The sequence below is a fragment of the Melanotaenia boesemani genome, chromosome 14 (assembly GCF_017639745.1).
Source record: "Melanotaenia boesemani isolate fMelBoe1 chromosome 14, fMelBoe1.pri, whole genome shotgun sequence".
NCBI classification, from domain to species: domain Eukaryota; kingdom Metazoa; phylum Chordata; class Actinopteri; order Atheriniformes; family Melanotaeniidae; genus Melanotaenia; species Melanotaenia boesemani.
Genome location: NC_055695.1, coordinates 8,927,549 through 8,954,330, shown reverse-complemented (window position 1 = coordinate 8,954,330; position 26,782 = coordinate 8,927,549). Strand labels below are relative to the sequence as shown.

At 37.2% G+C, this 26,782-nt stretch overlaps 1 protein-coding gene across 2 annotated transcripts in view; it reads right to left on the bottom strand.

Annotated features, from left to right (window-relative positions):
* Positions 1-26,782, bottom strand: part of homer3b (homer scaffold protein 3b) — a 55,467-nt gene that overhangs the window by 13,691 nt on the left and 14,994 nt on the right. For both annotated transcript variants that reach the window (XM_042005915.1, XM_042005916.1), the window contains 5 exons: positions 20,478-20,634; positions 18,853-18,984; positions 17,762-17,869; positions 10,081-10,089; positions 6,260-6,396 (listed from right to left, as the gene is read on the bottom strand). In XM_042005915.1, coding sequence (XP_041861849.1) covers positions 6,260-6,396; positions 10,081-10,089; positions 17,762-17,869; positions 18,853-18,984; positions 20,478-20,634 — 543 coding nt within the window. The remainder of the gene's footprint in view (positions 1-6,259; positions 6,397-10,080; positions 10,090-17,761; positions 17,870-18,852; positions 18,985-20,477; positions 20,635-26,782) is intronic.

The following is a 26,782-nucleotide window of genomic DNA, read 5'->3' as shown; positions in this document are numbered from 1 at the left end:
AATATTTGATCTGCTTTGTTCTAGTTAACATATACACACACAATACTGCAAAAATGGGGAGAATTTGCCTCTGGTATGGTTTACAGGCACAGAACTCTTTACTCTGTGGTTAGATGCTTTCAGTTCAACTCACTGTTGCTTTTCTGGTTAGTCACCTGATTTATTTGTAATCAAGGGAAGATAAATCCTATTTCACTGCAGCCAAACCAGTCTGTAACTCTGTCCAACAAAAACAAAGCAAAAACTTCCATACTGATAGTGTCATTACTGTTTCTTAGACTCCAGTTAAACTCAAGCTTCAAATATTCTGTATGTGTTCAGTGCTGATATTTGCAATCAGTGTAATGCTTTCATATTACATTATTATTGTCACCATTTTATCATTTTATATGGATTATCTCTATGTTGCATATCCATGTCAATCGTTCTGAATGCTGAGTTATGAATCTATTCCTTTCCAAGGAATATGAGCTGTTTTATGTTGTACATACAGTATTTTAAAAAACTAATTTTGGGTCATAAAAATAAAAGTGATTGAACCTGAACCAGTTATCTTTAGACTGGCTAAATACACACTTGATTCAGTTACTGGGGTGAATGTAAAGCAAGGACAGAGTGAAAATGTGCAGTCTTCTCTAGTTTTTTATCCTACCTCTCCAGTAACGCATCTCTAAGGTACAGCTTCAGCTCTGTTCTTGTGGCACGTTGGTTAACTACACCTTACTTAATGGTCAGTTGGAACTGCAGGGGATTTTGGGCATGCAGTACAAAAAGACGGCAGTCATATGTATTTAACTACCTGAGTGGGAATGTTCTGTCCATTGAGGTTTACAGGCATTCATTTATGCATAACTCTCTTTTTGCCACAGGATTTTGTTCAGGCTAAGATCTGGATTGTGACTGTGCCACTCCAACACCTTAATTGTTTTCCTTTAGCCATTCTGACGTGGATTTTTATGCTGTGCTGTGATCATTCCTATGTCCCTTTGCATGTGCCAATTTTGGCCAAGCTTTCAGACAGATGGTCTCAAATCTGACACTACAGACGATTTTGTGGTCAACTTAATGTCCAAGTCCTCTGGCTGCAAAACAAGCCCAACCACTCAATTGTCCAGCAATGTGCTTAAAAGCGGGTATGAAGTGTTTATGCTGCTATGCTGTGTGTGATTTTCAGCACAAGTGGTGCTGCACATTATGACCAAACATATTAACTTTAGTCCTATCTGTCCAAAGGACACTGTTGCAGAAGTCTTGGGATTTGCTTAGATGCAACATTGAAAATCTAAGGTATTTGGTCAAGTTATTTTTAGAGCAATCTTTTCAAACAAGCCATACTTGTTCAATTTGTCATAAACTCTAATAATTTTACATACTAACTGAAGCACGTAGAGTCAGGAAATCTTTGAAACGGAATAAGGAACAACTAAATGGATTTTGGGGGTGATCCGGATCACTGCCTGGATCCAGGAATTCTTTTAAACACCGCCAACATTCCAATCTTGTCAACCACCAGAGGGGGTCATTTTGACATTGTGCTGATGCAACTAAACACATAAATAATAAATAACAATAAATAAATAATTAATTGATTAGCATGTGGGATTACTTTGGGTTTATATTTCAAATAGAAAATTTCAAATATTTACTAGCTTACAACATTCACTTATCAGCTAACATACAGAAAAATTAAATAGTTTTTAAATCTATTTATAATTTTTAATAATTATTTAAGGGGGAACAAATTTGAAAAAAAAAAAAAAAAAAACATAAAATGGTAAAGTAACAAAACAGAGTGCTGGCTGTCAGCTGATATTTATTGAGTCACATGTTGACAGCTCAATAATGAACGCACGCCGGGTCATTCTGGCCTCAATGCTGTTCCGGTAGAGGACCCAGGTATTCAGTGCAGCCATGTCCAAAATGTTATAAAACACCACACCGTCACAGTCACTGTCTGGATCCAGCAATTTTTTCAGGATTCCTTACTTTTGGGTGAAAGGAATGGTTTTGCCATTAGAGCTTCTAACTGATTAGATAATGCCCAGAATTACAGGCAAAAAAAAAAAAAAAAAAAAAAAAATTAATTACAAGATGACATCGTGGTAGATTTTAAAATCCGACATTGTATGACCCAGATTATGTTAATATACAGTCATGGACAAAATTGTTGGTACCCTTCGGTTAATGAAAGAAAATATCACAATGGTCACAGAAATAACTTGAATCTGACAAAAGTAATAATAAATAAAAATTCTATGAAATTTAACCAATGAAAATCAGGCACTGCTTTTCAACCATGTTTCAACAGAATTATTAAAAAAAATAAACTCATGAAACAGGCCTGGACAAAAATGATGGTACCCTTAACTTAATATTTTGTTGCACAACCTTTTGAGGCAATCACTGCAATAAAACGATTCCTGTAACTGTCAGTGAGACTTCTGCACCTCTCAGCAGGTATTTTGGTCCACTCCTCATAAGCAAACTGCTCCAGTTGTCTCAGGTTTGAAGGAAGCCTTTTCCAGACGGCATGTTTCAGCTCCTCCCAAAGATGCTCAATACGATTTAGGTCAGGGCTCATAGAAGGCCACTTTAGAATAGTCCAATGTTTCGTTCTTAGCCATTCTTGGGTGATTTTAGCTGTGTTTTGGGTCATTGTCCTGTTGCAAGACCCATAACCTGCGACTGAGACCAAGCTTTCTGACACTGGCCAGCACATTTCTCTCTAGAATCTCTTGATAGTCTTGAGATTTCATTGTACCGGCACAGATTCAAGACACCCTGTGCCAGATGCAGCAAAGCAGCCCCAGAACATAACAGAGCCTCCTCCATGTTTCAAAGTAGGGACGGTGTTCTTTTCTTCATATGCTTCATTTTTCCATCTGTAAACATAGAGCTGATGAGCCTTGGCAAAAAGTTCCATTTTTGTCTCATCTGTCCATAGGACATTCTCCCAGAAGCTTTGTGGCTTGTCAACATGTAGTTTGGCTTTTTTATGATTTGTTTTCAACAATGGTGTCCTCCTTGGTCGTCTCCCATTAAGTCCACTTTGGCTCAAACGACGACGGATGGTGCGATCTGACACTGATGTTCCTTGAGCTTGAAGTTGACCTTTATTCTCTTTAAAAGTTTTTCTGGGCTCTTTTGTTACTGTTCGTATTATCCGTCTGTTTGATTTGTCATCAGTTTTCCTCCTGCGGCCACGTCCAGGGAGGTTGGCTACAGTCCCATGGATCTTAAATTTCTGAATAATATGTGCAACTGTAGTCACAGGAACATCAAGCTGCTTGGAGATGGTCTTATAGCCTTTAGCTTTAACATGCTTATCTATAATTTTCTTTCTAATCTCCTGAGACAACTCTTTCCTTTGCTTCCTCTGGTCCATATTGAGTGTGGTACACACCATGTCACCAAACAGCACAGTGACTACCTGTAGCTTATATATAGGCCCATTGACTGGTTACAAGATCGTAGACACCTGTAATGCTAATTAGTGGACACACCTTGGATTAACACGTCCCTTTGGTCACATTATTTTCAGTCTTTTGTAGGGGTACCATCATTTTTGTCCAGGCCTGTTTCATGAGTTTATTTTTTTAAATAATTCTGTTGAAACATGGTTGAAAAGCAATGTCTGACTTTCATTGGTTAAATTTCATAGAATTTTTATTTATTATTACTTTTGTGAGATTCAAGTTATTTCTGTGACCATTGTGATATTTTCTTTCATTAACCGAAGGGTACCAACAATTTTGTCCATGACTGTATTCAATCTGGTGATCCAGAAAGTTAGAAATATGGGAGGTACTGGGTGAGCTGTTTGGCCTTTTGGGGTTTTTCTCAGGTGAGTGACCCTATGGTTTGGCAGAAGTCTGCGCTTCTAGTTTATACTGGTTTACAACATTGAGTAGAGACTGACACCTGGGTTTCCTTTCTGTAAAACTTATCTTAAGCTAATCTATAGGCAATAACACTGAGAAAACTAAGAAGTCATGAGAGAATGAACAGCTCAAAGAGTGAGATTGCACTCCCAAAGCAGCCATTCCCAGGACCCAGGCATGCCTTTAAATGGTCTGTGAATTCCATGCATTGTCATGGCGAGGCCAGCAGGGGGTACAGAGGGGCATGACAACTTGTGTGGCAAACGCAAACAGAAATATGAATGGGAAAGGCATGCATTCTTGACATTAAAGCCAGTTCAGCTTTTCTTTAATAATTTTGTTGGTGATGTGCTGCATTTATCAAAAAAAGAAAGAAAACTGCACTAGAGAAATAGACTCTTAAGCTGTATTGTGGGCATCATGTACAGATGACAGCAGGCGTTGTTTGCAGACTAAATCTTCAGTGCAGCCCCCACAAAATCTTTGCCATGTGCTGAAAAAGTCTTTTTTTTCAGTTTAGTTTGTGACTGGGAGATTTTGAAAAGTAAGTGTTTTGGGTAAAATCCAGTGTTCCTCACCATCTTTTCTGCTTTTGAATACCTGTATTGAGCAGCTGTTGAAGAAAGCACTGATGTGCAGATGCAATTAACTGGTGTGTCTCTCACAATTTTAGTGCTTTATAAAGTAATTCCTTAAAATTGATATTCCTTTTCTTCTTGAAGTGGAAGTTAAAAGTCTGCAGAAAAAAAATCAGTATTTAATATCTGATTATGTAAGCTGGGTAAGGTGGAGACATTTGCAGTAATCTTCCAAACTCTTACAGTAGAGATTGCATTTTCACTCATGTGAGCACCTACATGTATTATGTTTATGGATTATGGATTGGAGTCATTATTTTTGTTTGCATGCCAAATTATCAGAATACTTTAGCAAACATTATAACTTCATTCTGTCCCTGGTCTTTGCTCAAATAAATATTTTAAGTCAAATGTAAATTAAAGTCCACGAAATGTGGTCATGAAATATTTACAATAAATTGTCATCATGAAAAATAAATCTGACTCTGCTTTTGATCAAATGCCGTGCAAATAAATTTAACATGGAAAATAGCAGGGCTCTATATGATCTAACAGAATAATCCAAAACACTTTGGAGTCTGTATGTACATGTACTAAAACAAATAAATTATTCTATGGTACCCCGATGTGTGTCTTTTTCATCAATGTAAACTCGGGGAAAGGGTTTTATCAAGGTTTTAGTAAACTGAGATAAAAGCCTGAGGGACAAAGGTGGTGATCTTATAAAACCCAGAATGAATAATGTATTTGTATATAAACTTGGGACAAAAAGTATTGAATTAGTGTTTGTTGATTAATTCTTCTGCTTTAATAATACAAGCTGGTGTTGTAATATATTTTTTGAAAAACCGAATTGGTCAACTTCACAATGAGGTATAACATGTAAGGATTGTGCTTCTTTGCAATGTGCAACACAGCAAAAGGTGGTGGCAGAGCCCTTAAAAATGTGTCAAAGTCCCTGCAATGTTCTCCTGTTGGTTTTCAGTAGCTTGGTCGATTGGATGATGGCACGTTCCCTCAAAAATAAGGAAAAAATAACCAATATTGTCCATTTTTCCACTTCTTAATTTTATACCCCTCAATAGCACAACGAAGATCCATAAGCAGCCATAACAGCTTGATGATGCTGGCCACCAGGCTTGGTCACATTTTGTTGTGGGATAGCATCTCATTCCTCAGGAGTTGTTGAAGGTCAACCAGTGTGGTTATGATGGTGACTGTAACGCATACAACACACCCTAGCTGATTGCACAAGTGGTCATGGGGTAAACTATTCCATCCTCCCCACTCCCAAGTTCTGGAGGTGCTCTGTGATGATCCTGGCTCTGTGGGGGAGTGTTGTCATCCTGGAGGATGGAGATAGGTCCCAGATTCTGGAGATATGGGATCACCACAGGTTCCAGAAACTCATTTCAATATTTTGTCTGTTTATTACTTAGGTGCCAATCAGGTCATATATCAGTAACTAGCGCACACCTTTCACCTAAAAACAAAAGTGAAAACCAACAGGAGAATATTGGGGATTTAGGATTTAGATTTAGGGTGCACTACCTAAACGATTAGCTGTGTTGCTCATGCTACAAATGCATGATCCTTATACCTCATTACAATGGTAACTAATCACGTTTTTGAACCATGTGTTATACAACAACTGTTGGTTTTACTACAGAAGAGAATTACAAATGCAAATTTAGAAGTTGATAATTTGGGGACTTTTATTGCTACACAGATTATTTAAGTTCTTGTTTCACTCCTTGTTTTAACATGCCCGCAAAGGAGACAAACAAAATCTGTCATTACCCTTCAGACAGCATCTTCTTGACCCTTTCCTTCTCAGCTGTCAGCGCCACTTCAGTGCTCTTACTGCGAAACAGCTTTTCCTCCCCAGGCCCATTGACTGTCAGCAGCGGTGGAGAATGACGCTCCTCCGAAAGCTCCTGCAGAACAACAGGGGATGGAAATACAAACAGATTTTCTTATATGAGCTCCATTGAAGAGATAAAAATCAGCTGCAGTTTTATTCAGTACAAGTGCTTCTAGCAAAGGTGTGAAAAATAAAAGGATAGATGCACCAGCAGTGTTTGTGTATATGTCAAAATCTCAATTAAAAATGGATCCTCGTGGTGATTTGGATTAGAGTGTAAATCCTTGAGAACTAAAGAGCAGGTTTCATATCAGTTAAAATGTGTCCTCTAACACAAGGTGCCAGATGTGAGAACATGAGCATGTTGACAGGGTCAAACATACATTTTATCTGAACTGATTAATTAGATTAATCTATCTGAATCTATCCTGAGTGGATGGTCTACAACAATGTGACATCAAATGCTACAATATTCCAGCATATCCACACACAAAAAGTACTGACCCAGTGTTTTATGTAAGATTAAATCAAATCAAATTTATTTGTATAGCACATTTCAAAAACAAGCAAAGTTGACCATACACACACACACAAATTTTATATATATATATATATATATATATATATTGATATATTCATCACGTTGTTCCTTCTGTATTTAGAAGGAAGCAGATTCACAGCTTTAAACTCATCCTGCTGACTTTTTACCTTTTAGTTAGTAAATCCTGAACATTTCATCCTTCTTTGTCATAAATATTTGATTTTATAAATATATATGAAGAAACATTTTAACTGTTGCTGTTTAAAGAGAAAACTGCTGCTAAATCTGTTTATGTGTTTAGTGCAGGGGTTTGCAACCTTTCTAATCCAAAGAGCCATTTTTCCCTCAGCCCAGCTAAATAAAACTCCTTTAGAGCTGCAAAAAGGCAACTTAATATATATATATTTTTAATGAAGCGTCACCATAGGAAATTTGTTATATTTGAAGAACCAAATTTTTATTTCCATTTTTAGGTTTTAAAACAAAGAAAAACATAAAACCTTTATAAAAAGAGAATTGACAGACTTTCTAAGGGATGTAGATATTTGTGGAAAATTATGTAAAGTGAAAAAAAAAGTCCCTGGTTCCCAACCTAATGATAAGAAAGACAGATTTAAAAACATATTTTAGCCACGTATTTAGAGACATTGTGGAAGGTCCAGAGAGCTACTTGCGGCTCCCGAGTCGCAGGTTGGAGACCCCTGATGTAGTGTTTGTAAACCAAAATAAATTTTCTCTTTATAGCTGTAGGCCTTCTTTTAAAGAAAAGAGACATTTTGAACGTAACAATGTATATATATATATATATATATATATATATATATATATATATATATATATATACACATGTATATATATATATATATATACATGCTCAAGTAATTGGAGATCTTTCCTGTTATTTTATCTCCTACTGACCAGTCTATTATTATCTCTGTACTCATCATACACAGAACACACCAGACACGACACGGCAGCAACACCGGACAGACCTCAACCTGTAACTGCTTGATTTATCCCATCTGGGCTTCTGTAAACGAGCTTGAAGCATAGTGAGCAGTCATGTGTGCAGCACAGCTGTTTTGTCTTCAAACAGCTTCACAGATCTAAGTGGACCATACAGGAAAAGACTGCTGTGCAGACTTCCATTCCAGAGGTTCATCTGGTGTTTGAGTGCATAGAATTTATGCACTTGCTGCTGTCAGGCTGGATTGTGGATGTCTGTTGAAAAATGACATATACTGCACATCCGGCAGGAAGCCAATGTAAGTAGAATAATGTAATGCTGATTTTGGAGATGAGTTATCCTAGATGTTTAGTAATAGTAGTTTTGTTTTGTTACAATTCAATGCTGATTTGACTTGCTGCCATCCTATCAAGATCTAAGATGAAAAGCAGACATTAAAGCAAATAATAAAAATGTTTATTAAAAGGTTTGTTTTTGAACCAAACCTTATGTATTATATATAATGTATTTTGCCTGGTGAATATATGAAGATCATTCAAATTGTGAAAGTCAAAATAACATTGTCAATTTTTATGTCCAATGCTCTTTTTTGTCATCATTAATGCTGCAATAAATGAGCGAAAGAGGGTAGGTGATGCAACCTAGTTGCATCCAGGTTGCAAGCAGCTACACTGCAATCTGGATGCAAACTAGCTCCAAGAGACAAGCCCTGACGGGAAAATGCTGCTCTTGCTCAGAAAATCCTTTGTTATCGGCAGTACTTTTTAGTTTAATGCTGAAAATTTCTGCTTTATAGTAATTTGTCCCTAATAAATCATACTTTATCTTAGTCAAGTAATTATCAGTGTGTCAAGAGATAATGATGACAGAAAGTCTAGGAACAAACTATCATGATGATACATTTATAATGTAAAATATACGGAGAAATAAATGTAACTCCAATGTTTTTTTTTAAGAAAAATTAATAATCTCATTGATCTGACATTTTTATTATTAATGTCTGTTATTCTGTGATTAGTACGTCCTGCTTATGTTATCTTAAACGCTAAGCCAAAAAATCCACAAACTATTGTTTTTAGCAGAAAGGGGGTAAATAACTGATATCTTTTATTCATACTGACTTAACAACTGAATAAACTGATCTGTAGACTGCACAATGTCAAGTCTCTGACTCAACACCAAGTTCTTTAAAGGGAGATTTTTGAATCAAGCTCAAACCACATGAGTAGACAACTAACAACTGCAGCTGAAGGTCAGCAGTTTTCTTTGCTATTTCTTCTTAAGAGTAACCTTCTGTGTCATGTAAGACTTAAATAAGCTGAATGGCATATCAGAGCATTTATCTTCCACACCAAGAGACTTTAGATACAACATGACACAGATGGCTCAACTCCAGCTTGTTCTAACCAGCCTGCTTCCATGTTAACTACAGAATCCAGTCTTGCTTCTTCTTTTAAATGAGAAATGTATGTGAACGACTGTAGCTCAAGCATTCGTCTGCACCCTTTGCCTTTCTTCTTCCTGGAAAAATAATAGATTCTACTTGAACTTCAACTACCAAGCTGCTAACTGAATGTTATAACCCTGTACTTACTGTTGAAAGAGCTTTTATTATTAATTTGAGCAAGCCTGACTGTACTCCCTTGAGGATAACAGTTTATTATCTATGGCTCAGCAGCTCTCACTCTCTCCTTATGGACTGGTGAAGAATTAAAACGTATAGCCGAGTCATGCTGATGAGCTCCATGTCCAGAGAAATGTAACCGAAAAGGAGAGAAAGAAAATCAGAACTAAGACTAGACTAGACTAGCTTTGTATAATTCGTATAACATAGTTCCTACAAGGCTGCATGAAAACAAAGACATAAGTGCAACATCCTAAAAAAAAACAAAAAAAACAACAGACTATTAACCAACTAGTTAAAAATATGTACCAGCTCTAAAAAGTCTGTCTGTAGATCAATTCAGAAAAGAGATAAATTTAGCAACATGTTGCCATATCGTGTACATCCTTAATAAAATATACAGGTAGTTAACATTCTGTATCGTTGCCATCCTCAAAGCATCCTCTCTTTTGTCGCAGCTGTGTTTGGAAGCTAAACTTGCTCAGAAGTCAACCCTGATCACAGTACCGATAAATTATTGAGTTTGATAGGCCATGAAACATTAAGACTGTGAACACTGTCCTCACCTAAGACTAAAATGAAAAAGGTTGTTTGATTGTTTCAGGGAGTGTGTGTTTTCACGCACCTGAGAGAGCTGAGATGGATGAGCACGTCCCATGATGCATCAGAGGGAGAAAAAGAGATGAGAAAGATTTATTAATGGATAAATAAGACAATAGCAGTCATTTTATTGATTCATTCCAGTGCCTTGTACAGGTTATCTTATCCACACACTGTTTTGCTTTTAACAAAACAGGTCCCCCCTTCATTGTTTTCACCGATAGCAGAGAGATTACCAACATAATGCGTGTTTTTCCGTCCTTAATTAACAATGTGACATAATTAGGAAAAGATTTAAGTGTTAATAAATGTGAATACTGTGTAATCACAGCCCGTCAACCCACACAAAAGCTTGTTAAAAACTATGCGGTAGAGAAACTGTGCTGTTTAATCAATGAAATCTCTGATATTTTAAATATTAAGCAGTTTCCCTGAGAGCATCATAACGTCTCTGCGCCACTGTTTGTCTTAAGTACATCTACACTGATTACTTATTTATCTGAGCATGGGTCCATTTTCTCCCTTAGCTTTATAAAGCTCTCTTTTTTTGACCCACTTTATTTATTCATGTCTCTATGCATTCACACACACTTCCCCTGACTCACCTGTCCCATAAACTCAATACAATCACACACAAACATCGATTTTTTATGTTTTTTAAGCCAGTTCTGTAGTTTAAAATATTAATGGCTGGCTTCCCCATTTGCCTCTGTCTTCCTCTGCAAAGACTCTTTCTTGAACGAAGGGAGATGCAGGGTGGGAAAAGCTCCAATCAGCAAGCACAAACAATTACTTTCCTTCTTTTAACATCTGTTACAAGGACAACAGGCGTTCCTGCATCCTGCTGTGGTTGTGCAGCTTATTTACCCAGCACTGCTCAGTGGTTTCCGGTCTTTTTTTGTCTACAAAATCTCAGAGTGTACTTAAAATCGATATCAATTGTATGAAATTAAATGTTACTGCTGTATGTGTGTGTGTGTGTATTTCTCTCTAATGTGTATATTTATGTGCATATATGTCTATACATATATATAGATGAATATACACACGTATAAATACACAAGAGAGCAAAAGAGAAAGTGCTAATTAGTACAATACCACAATCTACCATTTATACCATTACATAAATTCCTCAACAAAATTAATTATGATAAATAATAATTATATCTGCATCTGATACGTAAAACACTTCACTACTGTGAATCCTCACTGAAGATGTCCTACACTATATTGTACATGATGCATTTATGGCTAAGGGAGTAACTCTAACCGAGGTCACAAGTAATAAAGTAATTTCTCGAAAAGATTGGTTTCGATTAATTTATTAATTATCCTTGAACTTGCTAGTTCTTTAGTGCCAGTTATCATTCTCCATTCTCATCTCACTAACTCCACCATCTCCTCCCCCATCTAATCTTTGAGCTCTGTAAATAAGGCTAAAAGCTGAAGCTTCACTGCATGCAGATCCCCCACCGCCACTCGCATATCAGAGGCAGAACGTGTACTCTGTGAAGCCCGAGGCTGCAAAGATACCGCTCTGCAACACTGCAGACTGTAACTGACCAGGGCTGTTACTGTGCAGCTGATGATGCAAAATGTACAGAGACACTTAGAGAAAACAACACAAAATATTCAAACATCATCTTTCTTCCACAACATTTTGGAGCTTGAAATATTTGTTCTTCAGCTCATTGGATTCAAACACAGGAAGCATTTAATTAAATATTTGTACACTCTGAATAACATTCTGTTTAAGAGTTGTTTGTTTCCATACAGACTATGTCCATTTGTATGAAGAAAATTTAAGTGTTACACATATTGGCAACTGTACATAAAAGTGTAAGCACCTTAATGGAGCTCTTCACTGGCAATTCAGCCACACTGAGGTACCCATCGATATTTGGCACTGTAGCTCAGACACTCGCAGTCCATAACAGTATTGATCGGTTATTATTTCTTTATTACACAGGTTTAGACAGCAGTGCTGTGTTTTACAAGGAAAAGTAGTGAGCCAGTGGTGAAACGTTTTATGCCCTGTTTTCTTACAGAATCTAAAATGTTTATTTATTCATTGCTTTTCATTGCCGCTCTATTTAGGGACATTGTTGTGTTTTTCTACGTTCCTGTTTGCAGGGTGTATGAGCTAGGAGGTAACATCCTGCAGCAATTTTTGCCTGCCAACATGGAAACTTGCAGTGGCAAGAAATTCATTTTGCACATGTGAAGCTGCTAGAATTACAGTATTAACACATGAAAACAGGACAAACCTTTTTTTTTTTTTTTTTTTTAACCCAGTTTGGACGGACAAGTTTGTTCCTGTCTTCTCCACATTGTTTCTCTTTGTGTGTCTGTATGGTTACATTTCGTTGCATTTTAGCACTTAACTGGTGCTTTCTGGTAGTTAAATGTTCAAGCCACGTCCACATGCACTAAAAAGCAGATTTTTCACGAAGATGAGTTTGCACAGCTGGAAATACTCTGCAGCGGTGCCTAGGTAGAGGATGTGGTGCAAGAAGGAAGCAGAGGTGTTTTTAACAATACTATCAAAGGCAAAAATGCCATTTGATCCATATGATGACTGTTCTTTTTAATACTAAATATTGTAGAAATATCTGCAACATCAGTGAGAAAGAGGAACAAGCACAAATAAAGTATGTACCAGCATACGTCATCAGCATACACTCGCTCACTGGATTCACTTGAGAGTTACTCTTCTACTTACATATTGGCTCCTTTCCAAATTTAATACCAGGGAGCTTGCTACGTGGTGAAAGACGTCACAAAATCCAGTCTGTCTCATGCAGATAGTTGCATTTTGACTTAAACTCCTCAGGATAGGTTTGAAGAACGTTTCTATTTGTTAAAAAACATGCACCGCAGCCAACTATTTGACTTCCCTGATAAAACAAATCAGTTGGATTGTGTCAAATTATCCACAAACTTTATTATAAATTAAAAAGTGACAAGCTATGTTTTTTTTTTTAAGTTTTCTTATCATTTAAAAAAAATACTTTGGTTTCCATCTGTGACTAAAAGTGTGACCTTATCACATAGCGTGAGAGGATGCAAATTATAATAACTAAATCGGTGAGTAAAGAATCCCTGTATGTGGTATGAACACAGCCCTGCAGCTAACAGATCAATATCTGAGTTGGATGAACAGCTTTTGAAGTATGACAGAATGACATGGGAATCCAAGGCATCTTTCCTTGCCACTCTGACATTTATCTGTTGATGATTACAATGGAGGCTGGATTAACTCCTTTAGTCAAGTCTAGATAAGTAGTTTTCCTTTCTCAAATTTGTGAAGGATCTCATGAAACACTACATATTTGTACATCTGGAATTAAACTTGATCAAGGCAATGTTGTGTGCGGAGCTGACTTTTGACTTTCTAATCTAAGATCCACTTCTTTGCAGTTTAGTTGAGGACCAGTCCACCGAGAAAAGCCTCCTGGCTTTGTTGAAAGCAATATTGTTTTGTCATTAAATGTCACAAAGTGATAATATATTTCTCTTTTCGGCTCTCCGCTTCTCGTGGTGTTGACCTTCTCGGTATTAATGCTCTGTGTTGTCGTATCCAATAGTGTTTTTTTCTCAGCCTTGCAAAATAAATAACCGAGACATACCATCAGCTCTTATCTGAGTGTCTCAGAGCTGAGCTAAGGTCGCTGCTGGCAGCGTGACTTGGCAGTCTCTCAGACCTGTTTCTAGTTCTTTGTGAAGACTAGCACAGTGTACAAACACAAGAACATACACTGTTTTGAATCTATGTTGCTACATCAACCAAATATTCTAACACTTGGCAGAGGTAACTAATAAACCAGATTTTAGTTGAGCAGCTTCATTTTTGTACAGTTAAATCACAGTGTCCCAAACAGGGTGTGTAATAGTTTTGCCATTATAGCTGAAACTGCTCCAGTAAACATTATCTTGTGTCTTGGAATTGATTTAAAATGTCACCACAGGGCATATTTGTTGTTTTTGTTTTGTTTTTTTCTGAGAAGGTAAAATTTTCCACTGCAGTCCCACTATTATTCCTCCACTCGAACCTTATCAAGTTCAGCAAGAATCCAATGACACTGGCGGGATGAAACTGATGCTGGCCATTGACCCTTCAGCAGCAGCTAGATCACCTTCAATTATAGATGATTCAGCTGCCTTTCCTGCTCTCCTCTCTTTATCCTCCATTCCCCCGGTCCCTCATTTTGCTTCCTCTTTCAATCCCTGTCATTACAGCCTCTCCACACCTTTGCTACCACCTTTTCTTCCTGCCTCCATCTCCATTTGTCATGCATGAAATCCTTTAATGGAGTTAACCAATGAGAGAATAATGGAGCTGCCAGATGTGAATCCATTTAATCCCTGTGACTCTATATATGTTTAAAATAGAAACAAACGTGCTAGATATTACTGCTCTCCTGTCACAATGACCCAGAGGTTACAGAAACCATTGTGTCTTTTCAAGGCCACCGGGTTGGTTGTTATAACCTGAATCAGTTTTCCAAGCTTATCCAAAGCATTGTCCACATGTAATGAAATTTGCCTCTCAGTGGAAGATTTTAGGAAATGTATTTTTTCCTGGTTTTTATCAGAAAAACACCAGCAGAAGTTATACAATGATTAGTCATAACATTATGGTCTAATATGTGATATGTCACCCTCATGCCACAATAAGAGCCCTGGGGAATCATGGTGTAAATAAAAAATTTAAATAAAAATACATGAACGTAATCTGCAATGGCTGGCAGCAAAACACTAAATTGTAAGAAGATGAGATGAATTACTCACTACATCTGTCAGTAGTTTAAATGGGTAGAGCATGGCTCCTAGGGAAATGGGTCTAAAAATTTCCTGCTGAGAGTATGAATTGCATGAAATGGTCCACAATCTGCGGTTGCTTTCATTTTACCTTGTCATTTGATGCAAGTCACTGCCTGATATGAGAAATGAAGGTGTCACCATAGGGTGACATAGAAGCAGGAAACGTAGAGCTGTCCCTGCCTGTTAGATACGGGTGTCAAACTAACGAAATATGAAATCTCTTTTACACAAATTTTAAAATGAGGACTTTTGGTTGAGCTTGTGATATATATGTAATATCATGCAGTTAGAAGTTATATTTCAATATGACAGAAAAAATGTTTGACAGTTTTATAAGAACTTAATTAATATTACTATGTTAGGAACAACTTTTTAGCACAACCGGAAATAAACCCTGATGCTTCAAAAAGCTGAACCTTCTTCTAGATTTTGATTACGGTAAAAGCTGTTGCTGATAATCTGTCATTTCTCTACAATGACCCAACTTGAGTTCATTTCTCTGTTTTCCAAATACACTGTCCATCCAAAAGAAAGACACCTCGCAAATTTAACTGGATAATTACTGCATGGGTGGTTATATTTCAGCTGGCAACCCTAACTGATGCAATGAGTATCTTCTCACTTCATAAACAACCATGCTGGAAGTGACTGAGGAAAGGATGTTAATCTGTTTCAGAAGGCTCAAATTATTAGCATCAAGCAAAGAAAACATCATAGGGGATGCTAAACTACTAAAATTGAGTTAAGAACACATTATTAAAAACCAGAAAGATGGTGGGGCACCATTATCTTTGAGGAAGAAATGTGGTCAGAAAAAAAATCTTGAATGATTGAAATTGGTGATCAATTACATGTTTAGTGAAATTAAATCATTAAAAAAATTCACACAATGGCCACGTTGTCAGAATACAATTTAAATCCTCTTTAAAATGCCCTGGTAAACACCTCATTCCAAATGAAAATGGCCATTCTGAATTAAACTTTAATCCAAAGTAAGTGGCTGATTTATTCTGATTCTAAATCTGAACTGAATTATTCCTCAGTCATGTATTCATTCATTTTGTTCTAAATGAATCGTCAGTCGAGCTGCTGATTCAAAACTACAAGCACAATCAGAGTAAAAATGGCTCTTATTATGTGGTCTTCCATGTTGAACTGGTTCTCAAACATTTTTTACCTGGTTAAATAAAGGTTAAATAAAAAATAAATAAATAAAAATGTTGTAGCCAAAAAGAAAAGAAGCTGGAACTGGAGTTTGTTTTTCTCCGGTAGACGTAAATATGTCCGCCCCCTGTCCAATCAGAATCCTTCCCAATCCCCAGATCTTCAGCAGAATTGAATAAAGGCGATTAAATGTGTTTTTCACGTAAACCTCAATTCGGAATTACTATTTCAATGTGAACACAAAGGAGAATACTTTAATTCTAAATTATTTAATTCTGCATAATTAATTCTGAAATAATAAACACCATGTAATCATGGCCAATATGAAGGAAACTCAATGGATAGGGAATAAACAGCTGTGTAGCCATAAGAAAAGCAGTTATCAGTGAGGCTAACTTGAAAAAAAAGGTTTCAATTTGCTACAGAGCATAAAGATTGGAGCAATGGAAGAAGGTCATGTGGTCTGATGAGTCCAGATTTACCGTGTTCCAGAGTGATGCGAGCATCAGGGTCAGAAGAGAGGCAGATGAAGTGAGGCAGCCATCATGTCTAGTGCCAACTGTACAGAATGAGGTCGGCTGACTACCTGAATATACTGAATGACCAGGTTACAACATCAATTGATTTTTTTTTTTCTTTTCTGATGGCACGGGCATATTCCAAGATGACAAGAATTCATCAAGCTCAAATAGTGAAAGAGTGGTTCAGGGAGCGTGAGACATCATTTTCACACATTGGCCACCTCAGAGTCCAGACCTGAACCCCACTGAGAATCTTTGGGACGTGCTGGAGAAGGCTTTGTGCAGTGGCTGGACTCTCCCATCATCAATACAAGATTTTGGCAAAACATTAGTGAAACTCAGAAATAACAGAAAACAGAAAATAAGAGAAATAAATGTGACACTGCAGAAGCTTACAGAACCAAGGCCACTGCAAAAACATGTTGTAATCAAAGCGAAAGATGGTCCAATAAAATATTAGATTGTGTAACTTTCTTTTTGGATAGGCAGTGTGATTTGGTAAAAAAACTGGAATTTATTATTGCTAATACACCCCATAAATTGCAAAAAGTAGCACACAAACATGTTTTTTCCATCAACAAACAACTGAAATCTGTTAATCAGGTCAGAAGAGATGGAGAAATCAAGTGGCATCTAGGTTGTCTGGTGTCTATGCAGGGTAAGCGTTGGAGGACAGATAATTAGCCATAATACCTGCACAACTTATATTCTGAGCACGTGGCTTTTTACATCAGGCACTGACTCCTGTCAGTTAGCATGACATGACAAAGGCAAGACATATCCCTTTAGTCTGAGTGGAAATTGGTTGGTCTGTCCAAATCTGCTATATGTAACAAAAAAGGTATTTGAAGCTATCGAAAACAAAACTAATGTCTCAGTGCATTTATATATAAATTATTTTCATTCAAGAGAAAATAGTTCTTGGTTACAGGAAAGCTTTCAGGCCAGCAAATGAATGTGATACATGTTTGGTTCTAACTCATACAGGGGTATGTATGACCATGTCAACATTCTAGTTATTTTGGCTATAAGTCAATGTCTGATATATTTGTCGGGGTGGTTATACCCATAGCAATAAGCTTTGCTTTGATTTGTTTCAAGTATATTTAAGTACAGTGAGTTTCCAGTTCTTCCTTCTTATTCCTGCTGCCTAGAGCAAGATAACCGGAGGATAATTTATTTTTTCTAATGTTTCACCTGCGGAGCAGCAATGCTGAGTCCAGGGTTGGCCAGTTCAAACCTCTCCTGGGATTTCTCTCTAGCCAGACGAGCTGCCTCCTTCACTTCTTTAAACTGTTCTGCAAACTGAAGGTGGGAGAAGAAACAAATGTAAGCTCAATACCTTATTACACAACTTCTACCACTGCTTCATTGAAAGTTTCTTAACTTTCTCCTGTTTTATGCAAGTTTAAAGGGTTTCACAAGAACAAATAAATAGTGTAGTACTGTTAAGGTCTGCTTTAAAATTATTGGATCCAAGCAGGAAGACCGGGGCTCTCTCTGGGAGAAATAGCAGTCCAGGAGGCAAGGAACATTATTAGTCAACCTGACTGTGTACTGGCAAGGGAATTCTCCCCCAAGCCCTCTGGTCCATGATATTATGCTCCCCCTCGAAGAACAAATAGATACGCAGATTCCTTTACTCCTTCAGCTATCAAGCTATTATGTTTGATAGCTGAAGGGCTGAGGGCAATTAGTAATGTTCCCTTTCAGAATTTTAATATTTTAATTGTCTTATGGTGCTTTAGGTGTGATGAGTGGACCAATTCATACATAATTTAGAAACTGTCACTGATGTAATGATGTTGTTGGTTGACTGCTGTCTATTTTGTGTATTTTGTTGTAGGAGTTTCTATTTATTTATTACTTGTTAATGGAAGAACCTGACTAAATGAATTGCTCTGATTTTCATGTACTTTCATTTGAAATTCATGTATTTTTTGTTGTAATAATGTCTTAATAATGTCTTTTCTAAACACTTTCGAGTGTTTTTGATATCACATACACTATTTTTATTGTGCTGTTACAGTTTCTCTCAGGATAAAGTAGAAAAGCAAAATAAAAAATACAACAGGTCTGAAATCCTGGAGATAAATTAAAGTCACTAAAAGAACCATCCTTTGTAGAACCTACATAGTGGCAAAAATAAAAGATATGTGTGTATTCTGAACACTAAAATGAGCAGCCTTCAACAGTTTTTAAATTTATCAGGTACACTGATGTTAACAGTATTTTTATTAAAAGACCTGAGGAATGAAGTGTTTCATTTGAATGTTAGTCATGTTTACCTGCTGCAGTTGCTGCTCGGTGGAGAATCCCAGGCCATAGACCGTGTTGGCACGGCTGTCTGCCCATTGACCGAACTTCTGAGAGGTTTTAGTGAAAGTCATGTTTGGGGTGATGGTGCTGTTGATGATGGCCTGACAACACAGCAAATACAAGTGAAAAATGTCATGAATTAAGAGAAGAGAATCCCTGTAAGAGGGTCGAGAGAGATGTTTTTTTATTTTCTTTGTTACCCCCAAAGACATTACATGATGCAGAGCAGAAGTAGCGAAAAGGAATAAGAACAAGGTGAGAGAGGTCATGTTTAATGTGATAAAATAAACTAAGATACTGACACTGCTTCCCATGAGATGAATTTTCAAGTTAAAAACTTTTCTTTTTTTTTAAATGAACTTCAAGAGAGTCAAGGTGCATTCCCTTTCTGTTGAGATGCATGTGCATTTACTTTTGAGTTAAGCAGCTACCTCACATAATTCAAGAGCCTGATTTCAAAAGACCCTTTTTCCTCAAGGACAAAGAATTCACAATAAACAGAAAGAACCAGTAGGAATATGAATTATTACAGTCACCTTCAAATGTCAAACTCATTTAAGTCGATTTTTTTTCTTCATAGGACCTTTCTTGACCAGCTAATATGCTGACTGAACTCTATGAGGCAGCTATTCAATGTGCAGCAGCTCTCTACAATAAATGGTATAGAAGCACTATGCTTTTCTAGGATGCAAATTAGCATCCTAAACAAAAACAACAATGAAACAGCGAGATTATGATTACTGCCCACATTTAGATTGTGCTGTCCTTTGAGTTTGGAGAGGCTATTTGGTTACTTACAGGTATTTATCCATAATGGATGTCTGATGGAGAGCTGCAAATAAAGACAACATGCCCAAAAACTAGGACTCAGAAAGAAAGCTTAGAGAAAAGCTTGTTGTGGTGTATGACAAGCTGTTCAGCAATATTCTCAAGTGAACAGCCTGGTTGGGTGGTGTTTTTGCCAAATGATTTCTTTGGTCTCTACTCCAAAGGCCTCTAGTCTCATGGGGGCAAACTGGCATGAGTGGCTGCATTTTCACCAAGTTTCAATTGATAACAAGATATCCTGTTAAAGTTGAGACTCCCGGGTGTTTTAACATCACAGTGAATGCTGCAATACCAATGTTGGTATGTTGTGTGCAGATCTGACTAATGCGTCCTCACCCATGACAGCCACATCTGAGCAGCACAAATTTCCATTTATTTCAGGAATCTCCAGACACGCTGAATAAGTGGGCTAAATAAAATGCAAGGAGAAAATTACACTCCACAAATGAAAAATATTTCCCTAATTTAATACTGGTGCTAGATGAAGAAAAATGAACTCAGTATTAAGAAAAATATTTAACTTTGCATGCAGCCCCACTAAATTTCATGTTTGGTTTACTGAGCAGAAACAAAATAAGTTCAGACACTTCTTGAACAACAGCTTTATATACTATCTCCCTCTCTGCTGCATCTTTTTTACCCACTGCTGACAAACAGAAAGCTAGGTAAATGCTTCTTATGATACCATGTGTCCCCAAACCTCACAGACCACAGGTGCATCTTATGAGAGGATATGTACGTATCTGTAAGTGTGTTGGACTCCCACCTTAGTCCCGCCCACACTGATGATGCGGTACACGCTGCGGTTGGCATCATAAAAGAAGGACACGGTGACGGCATGCTTGCTGGCAGGCAGCCAGTTGCGTTTGGTGGCCGGGTCGATCTGGAAGACATGAGCTCTGGCGCTGTAGATGGGCTGCTCCCTTTAAAGCACAAGACAGGAAAAGAAAGTCAATTGTCATAAAGTTACTGGAGATATGAAGTCATTTAATAAAGTAGTGAATAGGAAAGAATCATGTGATCAGACAAAATCTTATGGTTGTCTGCTACCCCTGCTGCAGGCATTCATTAGCATGTTTACTATTATAGAAGCTGTCCAGTAAAAATCAACACAGTTTAATTATGGGCATTTAAATAATAAATCTGTACAGAAGAATTAATGGAACAAAACTTAGATAACTATGTTTAAACAAAGTACAGTCTCTTTCTCTGATGTCTTTTGTAAGTGTTTTTCCAAAGTGAGGACATTAAAAAACAAAACAAAAACACCTCAAAAGTTATTTCACAGTTAATGAACGCATGCAAACACAGAGATTTCAGTTTGCTATATAAAGCCCAGTTATTAAAAAATGATGGCCAGTTAAATACTTTCTTTTGACATAAACAACACACCACCATGCAGCCCTCGGTGTAAACATCAAATGTTAATAATTGCCTGAGTGGCACCGATTTCATTTGGACTCTGGTTAGAAAGGTTTTTTGTGTTTTGTTTTTGCTGGCATATTTCATTTTGTTGTGCATTTCTCATCTCTACCCTGAAGTATCTGCACTCTCTCCTGGAGAAGTAATCCCCCAACTTATTATTCCTCTCTAGAAATAATCGTGTCCTTTATTGAACTAAAATACAGTATATTACAGCAACCATTTCTCTGGAAACCAATTATTTTGTAGGGGTCAGAAAAAAACAAAAACATTTGCAACAAAAAAGTAACCCATAGCTGAGGAATGAGTTTGAATTGGGGCCGTCAAAAATAACACGCTAAAGGCCACAACTAATTTATGTAATTAATTGTGTTAATACCTTTAACACAATTAATGCATGCACAGCATAACAACCCTAATACATCTGTTTTTCTCCGTTATGACAGCAGGACATGAAGGCATCTGGGGGCAAGATGAGCCTGCTGACTCTATGGATGGATTTGAGAATAAAAAGTACATTGATGGCACAACAACACATCCACACAGAGGATGATGGTGTTTAAACACCCACACTTTGCTTTGAGAGGGTTCCACGCCCGCACTTGTTTTTTTCCTTCTTTCCCTGCGTTGTGCACAAATGTGGCTGGTCTAGTGGCTCTCTGGTCTTCTCTGTGTCTGCCCCTCCTCTTCATCTCTGGTGAATCATGACGGCTGATGGTGATTAGCTGATCGGCTTTTCTGTTGCTAGTGCCGTCTCTCTTTCAGCACTTGTTTATCGTTCAGGTGAGACGGAGAATGGTTCACACCAGCACATAATTACCCCAAAGTATTGTTTTTGGCAGGACCCTTTTTAAACACAGTAGCTGACAGGTAGTAGAAAGGATTTAACTTCAGCTATGCAGAGGCAGGTCTAGAAAAATTTTGAAGGGGGGCCAGGCAGGAGCACAGACCAGGAAACGGGGGACACAAATGAGACCTTTGGGTTTTAGCCAGATCATCAGTTTTATCAGTTTCTTCATCAATATCAGCTGTTTAACTTCAGTTTTCAACATCTGGTGGTTTTATGACAGATATTATCACCATGTGATAATGTGTAGATGGTTGATAAGATGACGCTGTATGGATTCTGAATTATGATCTAGAACATGGTAGAGATGATGCATAACAACATATAGAAGTACATTACATGCTGCATTGACTGACCTTTGGACATCTGATGTTTACCCAAGGGAAGGTCAGTTAAATATTTGTATGCATTAGCCTGCAGTAAAAATGGGCAAATTTCAGGAATGGTGATTAATCACGATTAATTAATTTGTAAGCTGTGATTAATCTGACTAAAAATGTTAAAGTTGACAGCCCTAGTTTAAATTAAATGAATTATTTCACTTTTATGAAAACAGAAAGGACACTTAATGCAACTTATGAAAGATCAAATAAAATATTACAGGGAGGACTGTCTACTGAACTACTCCTTTTTTTCAAAATGTTTGTTTATCAATCATTCTGTAAATTAATGTGTCACTTTCAATGAGCGGGTAAATATTTTACCTACAGTGTGAACTGATCATTCTACATCTCACTCTATTACAAACAGAGAGGTGGGCCCGAGGCCAGGTGTCCAAAAATCACACATTTCTGCCCACTTGCATGGGTTTTGACAGAAAAAGAGAAAAGTCTGTTCTTTTTCTTCTTAAGTGCCAGACAGAAAATGTCTTTTCATTTAAAAAAACTCTCCCGATTACATCAGACACACAGCTGCAGCAGGACAAGACATGGAGGAAGAGATATTGGCTTCAAGCTGCTGCTTGTGGTTTGTCGGTGTTCACAACCAGTGAGCAAGAAATGAAAAAAAAAAAAATTGTGTAAACATGCGATGAAAAATATTAATGCCGTTAATTAATGCGTTAACTCGATAATACGTTAACGTACCCAGTCCTAAATATTTATGTATATATTTGCACCTTCATCTATACATGTCTCCCTTTACTAAAATAATAGAGAAAGGAACATCTTTATCAGAGCAATAATGTTTTCTGGTTTTTCTGTATTGATGGACGTATTATAGGGTCTCTTGTCATATTTTGTGTTTCATAAGATCAGTTTAGCACCAAGACACTTTTGTTACTAAGTCTTGCTGTTGTCATATGTACAAACTTTGGTTTGGCATTGCTTTGCAGAAATAATTAAGTCTTTGTCCGGATGCCAACATAAGTTGCTACAAAGTCTGTGCAAAGGTGCATTTCTTGTCTTTGCCTGTTTTTCCTTTTCATGGAAGATTTTTAACTTGCAATTTCTCAGTGCTTTTCCAAATGATGTTCCAATGTTCCCTGACAGGTTTTTTATAAGTATTACATGGAATAATGCCTAATTATAATAATTTCCACCACAGAATCACAACAAAGATTACTGCCAGATTTTCAGCCTTGTCCCATGTGAACAGATGTTTCTTCAGCTTTTCTTTTAATGTTAATATTTAACAAGGATGATGAAAATCCCAAATGATTTGCAACTTCATATTGAGAAACCCTTAAAGTGAATAACTATGTGTAGTCTCTCATAGAGAAATAATCCAACTTTACTTTTGAAAGATATATGTCTGGGAAGTTCTTTTTAACACTTAAACTTACATTCCTGCGTTTTTATGTAAAATAAATATAAAGTTATATTCTTCATATATGTGAGCGCTTTTTCAGAGATAGCATTTAGCTTCTGATAACAATTCATTTGCTGGTTTATGGGAAAATAAGACCAAATGTGATGCAAATATATTCACAGCAATTCCTCTGAACTGCGCAATATTTTACAGTCTAAACCAAAATTATAACATTCAGCCTTTTTTTTCCCTCAAATCACATAGATCAAAAGCTATAGTGGGTAGCACATGAGAGCTCATCATTAAAGATAAGAGACTATCATCATTGTTTTCCAAAGACCACAGGGGTCATTGAAGCTCTCCAGATGCAATGGTGTTATTGGTGCAAAAAAAATAGATTTGCTTAACGCTAGCAGTCTAATTAGCTGTCCTGTTCTCTTTGAAGACAAACGATATACACTCACTGTGGGAAGGAACTGTGAGGAGGCAGTCACAGGACAACGAGGGACCACAGAGGCCCTTTGGTGAACTCATGCAACATTACACAGTTAATATAGATTGCACAATGTTAATGTATGCAATGAGCCGTTTCTTTTCAAGTCAATTATATACCAACATTAATGAGGATAATGTGTGCTGGGAGGGGGCTCTGGTCTTTGTCTAAGGAAGAAAAACATCCATTTATATAGGTCAGGCTTGGATATATGAAGAATTGTTCCAACTGGATTTGGTAGGAATTACTGAACATTTGCATACAAACAATATTCATTATTGTTTCTGCACAGATTGCTGAGGTTACATTTGACAATAAACAATAGCGGCATAGACAAGGAAGCAGCTTTAGATGGTGTCATTCTGGTTCAGGATAGCTACAGCTACAGTTGCAATAACTATTACTTCAGATATAAGTTCATCTAACTTTCCATCATGGGTTAAGTGGACAAAAAAGCCTATAAGCAGTCCAGACTTATCAATACAAAAACATTTAACACATTGTGAAAGACCGGGATCTCAAACTTTGGTCCTCGAGGGGGGGGCTCTAATATAATGGTAGAGGCATCCTGACATGTTGAACAACATTCAGTTTTAGGAACTGCTTTCTGTCGCTTCAAATTGCAATAACATTGCATTACATTTGGCACAGCAGCATACTTGGCACCAGTGCATCTTTATATTGGCTGCCAACTGTTGTAAAAAATCAGCCACTGAGATTATTTCTGTTTGAAATATCAGCCCCTTCAAAACAATTTATTTTTATGACAATAACCAAAAAAAAGAATATTTTTAATCCAATATTAGTTTAACTATCAACCCATCAATGCATTACATTTCCCCAAACTGAATATTTATATGAGCCCACCTAAATTAAGATGGCAAAGCCAATGATCATAGCAAACATTAATGTTCAGGCCAGGGTGTCCTGCACCACCTTTTCAGGTGGGACAGTTGTATGTGAGGTTGGTGGTATAAGCCTTAACATCTACCTCAATGTCAGAGGTTACAATTCTGTTCAAAACAGCAGATACTAGTCAGGCACAATACAGCACTATTAGACTTCGAAAAACTAATTATCAGGTTGAATAACGATTATACCGGAAATTAAGCAGATTAGTCAAAATAAAAAAATAATAATGAACATCAATGCAAAGTAGGTTGTCAGGATTTCCCTTCTATCATGTTTTCATCTTAATGAGAAATGATGACTGACTGTCAGCTCTCCACCGTCACAGCTGATCCCACAGAAATTAAAGTCCTGTCACTCATTTGGCCCAGTTTCATTTGTTGCTGTGAAAAACCCATCAAGCTAATCAGCTCAGACAGGAAGCATCATGTTGACGTTTAACGAAATGAGCAGATTTAATGTGGATTAAAGCTCTCCTGAGGTGAACACAAAATGCAGCGCAGCACCTTATCACAGAAGGCTTGTCTATGTTAATGCAGCACCCGAAAGAAGAGTAGAGTCCACATATGCTACAGAGCCTTCCACACACAGTTTGTGAAACTTATAATTAAATCAGGTTGAGAAACGTTGCATGACCTTAAAAAAAACGAAAGACAGCTGTTCTAACATGACAGCCAGAGAACGCAATGAAAAAAAAAGAAAAAAAAATGTATTTAATTGCTTAGATCTGTTAAAAAATGCAGAGGATTCACAAGTACAGTCATTTTCTCCACATGCGAAAATACAGCTGTTAAATAAATTAAGTTACTGATGCTTTGTGATTGGGCAACAACATACCCATGATCCAATCCCTGCTTTAAGCCAGAGGCCTTGTTACAGAAAAGGGTAATGTAAATCAATTATTGTTAAGCTTTTTTCCAGGTCAAACATACATAGCTGGCAGTTCATCCCCCATGCTCCTGTACGCATGGGTGAACTGCATTCAGATTACACTTCAGTAATTAAAGAGGTCAAAAACTCGTTTCAAGTATTGTGTCACAACTTTATCAAAACACCTGTGTTTGTTTACAGAAGACTGCAGCAAGTAACAGAAATCACCGAAATCTGCTGAAAATGGGAGTTACTGCTGAATCATACAGCTGTCACCAAAATGAAAAGGACCTAATTACGTTATAAAGTGATATGTTTTGTTGTAAAAATGTAGAATATGAGCCGTATTGTTTTCGTCTTTGAATGAGAAAACTGAGTGCACTAGATCAGACACATGTCTAATTTACTAAATGTGATTAAGCTGCACATCCTACTGGGCTGAGACATGGAGAGATGCTGAAGTTACACTACGGATGACACTGTCATAATGTTGACGTTGTACCCTTAAACCAGACAGGACTACAGCTTTGTGTTGGAAACTTTATTCTCCTTGTGGTGCTTATATAATTCTAATTTTAGTTTTTTAGAAGACAGCTAGGGCATCGGTCTAACCAACGGTCCATGTTAACCAAGAGCAACACAAATATGCACAGACACAAACGCATGCACGCACCATCTCACTGCACACAGGTAGGTCACATACCGTGTTATTCATTACTGTCCCACATTCATACTGTGTATACAATAAACCAGAGTACAACAATTAATCCATGACAAATAG